Here is a 7,934-nt window from a genome sequence, read left to right on the forward strand (position 1 = left end):
TTACAGATGAAGAAACTGAGGCTCAGAAAGGTGAAGAGCCCTATCCAAGGTCACTCAGCTAACATGTGGCAGAATGAGGACTTGAACTCTAGTCTGCATGATTCAAAAGCCAGGCAGTGAGGAGGCTGCTGTCAGTCATGGCAAGAAGTGGTGGTGGCATCATTGGATACAGAGGTAGATGTGCAGGCCCAAGAAGGACCCTGAAGAGAGAACTAACAGGATTCAGTGAGCACTGTTGAGGCAAAGGAGGAGGAGGAACCAGACTCCAGGTTTCTGCCTGGATCACCTGGATGGACAGTGATCCATCCAGTTGGATCATTTACTAAAATGGAGAATGGGGAGGAGTAGGTTTAGGGGGAAAAATCATCTAAATTTGATATTCTACTTCAGTTTAAAAAAAAAAAAGATTGGTTGATTAAATGAAAATAAAACAGGGATAATTCCATTCTAGAAACTCCCTCTCTTCATGCCTCCTCAATCCCAGTGTTTTCTACACTCATTTGTTGCCCCTTCCTTCTAGTTTTCTAAAGCACCCCAATTCCTTTCTGATCCGTGGGCCCTCTAATAACCAAACCCCAAGCAGATCAGAACTGGGAGGACCACCAAGAGAACGCTGTCCTTGGCCACACCATCTGCTCCCTCAGCAGTGGCCCTCTGGCCACCCCATGCTTTGTCCAGGTCTCCTGACGCTCCCTCCTCTGCAGAGGCTCTCTGCCAGGGAAGGAGCTGCTCCTATGCTTGAGCTTCTCGGGGTAGAGTTCCCCCCCCCCAACCCCGCATCCTCCTAGTACCTAGAACATTTGGTGTGTGCACAGCCTCTGCAGTCACACAGGGCCCCGCACTCAGAATGACCTTGCCCTCGGTTTAATGCACTTCTATTGCAGTTTTGAAATTCCTACTATATTTAACAAGAGGCCTCATTTTCATTTTGGACTGGGCCCTGCAAATTCTGTAGCTGGTCCTGTCCCATGTGTCTGCATTGTAATGGTGCAAAACACTGAGTGGTAGCCTTTCCCATCTGTGGGGATGAACCTCTTTTCCATCTAGGAAGACCCACTGTTTTAAATCAGAGGGAAATAAAGCAAAAAAGAGCTCACTTTGTTTCTGTGAAATACAGTTTTATGTGCAGTTTTATGTTTCTTCATGGGTAATAACTTAGGAGGGAACCTTGGGAATAGAATACAGAAGTAACAAATTATGGGCCATTAACTGTGGTTAATTGTTTCTTTATAGCTTAGAGTGGAGGCACGTTTGGATTGCTTTGGCACTCACAGTTATAGGTAGGGAAGGTGGTCTACTTAAATATAACCTAAGGGGACTTCCCTGGTGGTCCAGTGGTTAAGAATCTGCCTTCCAATGCAGGGGATGTAGGTTCGATCCCTGGTCGGGGAACTAATATCCCACATGCTGCGGGGCAACTAAGCCCGTGTGCCGCGACTACTGAGCATGTGAGCCACAACTAGAGAGGCCCATGAGCCACAACTACAGAGCCTGTGTGCCACAACTAGAGAGAAGCTTGCACGCCACAACTAAGACCCGACACAGCCAAAAATAAAATAAAAATAAATAAATAAATAAAACCTAGGGCCCCTCAGGAGGTGGAGGGAGAGGCAGCTGAATGATGACCCCAACCTTGCTTCCGAAGCCAAAACTGCCATCAAGGCCTCACCTCCAGTTAAAGTATTTCTCTCACAAGCCTCATTACTGAGCAACTATGGACCCCTTACCTGACATCCTCTCAGCTCTGCAGGTGTGGAGGTGGTCTATGTGCTGTCTGGGCATCCTGCTGCAGCAGCCTTTGGGGTGTAACTCATACTTGTCCCCAGTTAGTTGGTGTCATCTGCCACTCAGGCTCCAAACAGCTGCAGAAGATCCTTGCTCACTTTAGTAAACACCTGTTTTAAAAAAAAAATTGAACTCAAAAAATGTTTGGACTCCTTGCTAAAGAAAGGTACAGAAATGCTCCGCCGGCTATCGTCATAGGCTTTCCCGTCCTAACGAGCTAATGGATGAAGCACTCAGACCGCTGAATGAGAAGTCCTCCAGTGTCGTTCACCTACAGTAGTAACACCAAAGACTTCAAGCACAGCACACAGAAAATAAAATCCATCCCCGATTCCTTTTCTCAGAGACATAGCCAATATCAATCCAAACTGTTGAAGGCTTTTTGGAATGTACTAGGTCATCCCATTTACACTGTTGAGCTGATCATATAATTCAGCTGTCCTGCCCTGGAAGCTTGGCTGACCTCCTTTGATTCACAAAATACAACCCAGATTCCTTGGTCTGACATCAGCTGGCCTACCAGGCATACTCAGCTATTCTTGACCCCATGGACTTTCTCCCCTTAACTCTCCTCATCTGTTTCCTCTCCCTCAACTTTCACATTTCTGTTATTGAGTGCCTGTCCTTGCTAGGTCTGGGGGACACAAAAGGAGGAAAACAGGCACAGTCCCTAGCCTGGGCTTTCAGTCTAGTGAACCCATGAATTATGCAAACCTTCATAGCAAACGGTGAGGAGGACTGTGAAGGAAAGTGGTGGGGCTCTGAGCGCCCCATCAGGGGTTTGGTCTAGTTTGGGCATCAGGAAAGGTTTCCTTGAGCAGTGTGATTTCTGTGGAAAGAGAGAGGTGGTAACTAGGCACCAACCAGGGTGCAGGGAGGCTGTGAGGAGGGCCAGGTCGGCAGGGCAGTGGTCTTGGAAGCAAGGCCCTTTAGAGGGAAGCATTGAAAGGCCAGTGGGGCTGGTGTGCAGGGGGCACAGGGGGATGTGAGCTCGGGTCAGATAAGCTGAACCTGAGGTTGAAGAGTAAGGTCTTTGTCCTCAGAGCCGCGGGAAGCCTCTGAAGGATTTTCAGTAGGGGGAACACCAGAGCTGTGTTTTTAAGAGCCTTCTGGAGGAGGTACAGGGCCATCGTGCTCTGGGTGAGAAGGGAGCAGCAGTGCAATAAAGAAAAGTGTCTGGGCTGCAGAGAGGGGAGAAGTACACAGGAAGGACAACAGTGTCACCTGCTGAGGGTATGTGTGTCCCGGGGAAGTCGGGGGGTTAGTTCTGAAGAAGGCTCTCCAAATGTCGTGCTCAGAGGGAAGTGTGGCCTGGGGTTGGACGTGTGAGAGTCGAGGCAGAGCGATGGAACGGAAGCAGTGGATGGGAAGGAGCTCCGCCCGAGAAAGAACAGGCGGCCAAGGACTGAGCTAAAAGGCCAGGGAGAAGAAATGAGCTGCCAAAGGGGGCAGGAAGGAAAAGAAAAAGGAAAACGAAGGCAACATGGTGCCAAACAATAGGGAAGAAAGTATTTCAGGAAGCACCAGCCCTGAAGGATAAATAAAAGCCCCACGGAGAGAAGGGGAAAAGAAGGGTAGAGAGAAGCAGCAGCTCACAGTCCAGAAGGCAGAGCCCTGAGTTCTGGGAGCTGGAGCTCGGATGCAGGCGAAACTGGAAGGGGGAGAGGAGGCGTGAAGGCAGGTGGATCAAGAGGGGCCTCAGTAAGGAGTTTGGACACAATCCTGAGGGTCAGCGGAGAGTTTGGTTTTGCCTGCCTTTTTAATTAGAAACAAAACGCATGCTCCTTGTAAATAAAACAAGACGACCACCCACCACCAAAACAAACTCTAGCAACAAAGAAATGTATATGTTAACAAGTGAAAGTTCCTCTGCCAAATCCCCCCTCCTCAGCTAGCACATTGGTGTTATCATTCCAGACCTCTTCCTGCCACTCACAAACTTCATTAGTTTTGTGAAAACAGGATTATGCTACCTATAATTTCTGCAACTTCCCTTACTGAATTAGCAGTAATCTTGAATTTCCTTCTGGGTGATTACACGCAGATGTGCCCACCGGTTTGAATGGCTGTATGGTCCTCCACAGCCCAGATATACTTGTTTCCTAGGATGCTGATTTATTTTCTTGAACCTAAAATGGCTACTGAGGTGCCTAAGGAGAGGAGTATTTCCTAGGGGACTAAGTCCCAGTCTGGTTCTGCCATTAAGTACCTAGCTCTGGGGAGGGCACGGCCCCTACTGGGCCTCAGTTTCCTCATCCACTGTGTGCCAGGCACTATTATCTCATAAAACACGAGTGTTAATATTTCTCATCGATGAAGGGCTTTAGGTAGAGGAATGTAATGATCAGATTTGTGCTTCATAAACATCACTCGGGCTGCAGTATGAAAAATTATTTGCTCTTTCTTCTCATCCATATTTGTAAAAAAAAAAACCTTACCAATCTTTCAAGGTCTAGTTCAGATTTTCCCTCTTCCAGAAGTTCCCTCTCCATCATGCCCTACCTCCTCTTAATTGGAATTCTCCTCTACCTGGTTCTCCCCCTAAAACATAAAACCCCTTGAAATTGAGAATATTTTTCATCCTCACATGCTCCACAGGAATAGGTCTATATGAGGACTTAATAAATCTCTGCAGAATTGTCCATGCACTAAAAAAATCATTTTGGTGGGACAAAAGAAGGAATAAATGAGCCACTCAATACTTGTTTGGGACTCAAGCCTTCGTTTGATAAAGAGTTTATCCACAAGCCTCAAGATGTGTATGATTAAGCACTGCAGGAGGTATTTTCCTGGCTCTGAAAGGTCTGACTTGCCCTGCCTGGAGTGCTGATGTTAAATAAGACTGTCTGGGAAAGAGGCACTAAGGCCAGCCTGGTTTATGGTCACAGGGCTTTAATAATATCCTGCAACTCTGAAGGCTGAGAGCTTCTTTTTCACCTTGTACAATACATTGAGAGCTTTGCCTTCACTGGACTATTGCTATATAGGAATGAGTGACAGTGACTTGCTTTTTCTTTTCTTTTGAAAGTTTTGCCCATTAAATACATTTTTCTTAGATCCATGCAGTTTAGAATTATGGAAATAAAAAGCTTATATTGAACACCTATTCTGTGCTTGAAGATCAGTTCTTCTGTTTCATAATTTAAAATAACTCAGTATAAAAACAGAAATAAACAAACAGGACCTAATCAAATTTACAAGCTTTTGCACACCAAAGGAAAACCATAAACAAAACGAAAAGACAACCCAATGAATGGAAGAAAATATTTGCAAATGAAGCGACCAACAAGGGATTAATCTCCAAAATATACAAACAGCTCATGCAGCTCAATATCAAAAAAACAAACAACCCAATCAAAAAATGGGCAGAAGATCTAAATAGACATTTCTCCAAAGAAGACATACAGATGGCCAAGAGGCACATGAAAAGATGCTCAACATCGCTAATTATTAGAGAAATGCAAATCAAAACTACAATGAGGTACCACCTCACACTAGTCAGAATGGCCATGATTTAAAAGTCTACAAATAAGAAATGCTGGAGAGGGTGTAGAGAAAAGAGAACTCTCTTACACTGTTGGTGGGAATGTAAACTGGTACAGCCACTATAGAGAACAGTATGACGGTTCCTTAAAAAATTGAAAAGAGTTGCCATATGATCTAGCAGTCCCACTCCTGGACGTATATCTGAAGAAAAACGTAATTCGAAAAGATACATGCACCCCAATGTTCATTGCAGCAGTATGTACAATAGCCAATACATGGAAGCAACCTAAATGTCCATCAACAGAGGAATGGATAAAGAAGATGTACATACATACAATGGAATATTACTCAGCCATAAGAAAGAGTGAAATGCCATTTGCAGCAACATGGATGGACCTAGAGATTATCACACTAAGTGAAGTCAGACAGAGAAAGACAAATATCCTATGATATCACTTATGCGTGGGATCTAAAAAAATGATACAAATGAACTTATTTACAAAACAGAAACTTATTCACAGACTTCAAAAACAAACTTATGGTTACCAAAGGGGAAAGGTGGGGAGAGGAATAAATTAGGAGTTTGGGATTAACATATACACACTATTATATGTAAAATAATCAACAAGGACCTATTGTATAGCACAGGGAATTCTACTCAATAATGTGTAATAACCTGTATGGGAAAAGAATCTGAAAAAGAATGGATATATGCATAGCTGAATCACTTTGTACACCTGAAACTAACACAACATTGTAAATCAGCTATACTCTAATATAAAATAAAAAGTAAATTTAAAAAATAACTTACAGATAAAAAGTCATTTACACAAAATATCTTATCATCTAAGGAAAGGCTGGAAATTTTCTGTGACTTCTAGAGAGTCTATAACCAAGAACAATAAGCCCAAGTAATCCAGAGATTTCTGGATATAATTTGAGAAAGAATTTCACTGGGTATAAGTCAAAAATTATTCTGAAAACAGGTACCTGTCTCCGGGAGTGTGGTGGGGTCAGGGATTCACTGAGAAGGACCACAAGAAAAAACTCTGGAGTGATAGTCATATTTTACAATTCTATATGGGATACACATGTGAACATATTTGTCAGAACTAACCAAATGCTGTACTTACAATTTGTCCACTTCACTGTACATGAATTTTTTTAAATGAAAGCAGCCTTTGTCTTCTAGAGAGCTCATTCTTCTGACAGGACTTATTTTTTTTAAGATAATTTTTTTTTAGAGCAGTTTTTTTTTTGTTTTTAATTAATTAATTAATTTTTGGCTGCATTGGGTCTTCGTTGCTGTGTGCTGGCTTTTTCTAGTTGCAATGAGTGGGGGCGACTCTTCCTTGCAGTGCACGGGCTTCTCATTGTGGTGGCTTCTCTTGTTGTGGAGCACAGGCTCTAGGTGCGTGGGCTTCAGTAGTTGTGGTGCGTCGGCTCAGTAGTTGTGGTGCGTGGTCTCCAGGGCGCGTGGGCTCAGTAGTTGTGGCTCGTCGGCTCTAGAGCACAGGCTCAATAGTTGTGGCTTACAGGTTTAGCTGCTCTGCAGCCTGTGGGATCTTCCTGGACCAGGTATCGAACCCATGTTCCCTGCATTGGCAGGTGGATTCTTACCCACTGTGCCACCAGGGAAGTCCCTAGAGCAGTTTTAGGTTCACAGCAAAATTGAGAAGAACTGACAGAGATTTCCCATATATTCCCTACCCCCACATATGCTCAGCCTGCCCCATTATCAACATCACTCACTAGAGTAGTACATTTGTTATAACTGATGAACCTACATTGACATATCATAATTGCCCAAAGTCTGTGGTTTACATTAGGGTTTACTTTTGGTTTTGTATATTCTATGGGTTTGGGCAAATATATAATAACATACCAGGATTGTAGTATCATACAGAACAGTTTCACCATGCTAAAAATCCTGTGCTTTGCCTATTCATCCTTCCCTCCCCTCTAACCTCTGGCAACCGCTAATCTTTTTGCTATCTCCATAGCTTTGCGTTTTCCAGAATGTCATACTGTTGGAATCATACTGTATGTAGCCTTTTCAGATTGGCTTCTTTCACTTAGTAATATGCATTTAAGGTTCCTTCATTTGTTTTTCATGGCTTGAAATGCATTTCTTTTTAGTGCTGAAAAATAATCCATTGTCTGCAGGTACCACAGTTCATTTATCCATTCATCTACTGAAGGGCATCTTGGTTGCTTCCAAGTTTTGGCAATTATGAATAAAGCTGCTATAAACATCCATGTGCAGGTTTTTATGTGGACATAGTTTTCAGCTCCTTTGGGTAAACCATATATGAAGTTTACCTGAAAAAAAAACCAACCCTCTACACAAACATTAAATTCTAGTTAAACGTATGCATGCTGAAGCATTGAGGAGTGTAGTGTATTTATGTCTGCAACTTACTTTGAAATGCATAAGAAATCATTTATGGATGGAGGGATGGATAGACAGATATATGATAAAGCAATATAGTAAAATGTAAATTGTAAAATCCAGATGATGAGTATATTGGTTTTTACCATAAAATTCTTTCAACTCTCTTGTATGTTTGAAATTTTTCATTAAAAAATGTTGGAAAAAATTGTTCTGAAGCGTATGTCTTACTCTCATATTAGATGCATCTCAGAAAGCCGACCAGTACCTA

At 43.1% G+C, this 7,934-nt stretch overlaps 1 protein-coding gene across 3 annotated transcripts in view; it reads left to right on the forward strand.

Moving 5' to 3' along the window:
- Positions 1 to 7,612, forward strand: part of MTMR3 (myotubularin related protein 3) — a 153,043-nt gene extending 145,431 nt beyond the window's left edge. The window contains exon 24 of one of the 3 annotated variants that reach the window (XR_016387546.1): positions 7 to 28. Coding sequence is in view for 1 of the 3 variants with exons in the window: in XM_089894696.1 (XP_089750822.1) it covers positions 7 to 120 (114 nt within the window). In the remaining 2 variants the exon portion in view is untranslated. Of the gene's footprint in view, positions 1 to 6 lie in introns of all 3 variants that reach the window. The other 2 variants (XR_016387549.1, XM_089894696.1) reach the window with 2 other exon arrangements.
- Positions 7,613 to 7,934: the final 322 nt, after the last annotated feature.

The sequence above is a fragment of the Delphinapterus leucas genome, chromosome 14 (genome assembly GCF_059928025.1).
Source record: "Delphinapterus leucas isolate spDelLeu-1000000601 "Yukka" chromosome 14, BTC_Dleu_Yukka2, whole genome shotgun sequence".
Taxonomy (NCBI): Eukaryota; Metazoa; Chordata; class Mammalia; order Artiodactyla; family Monodontidae; genus Delphinapterus; species Delphinapterus leucas.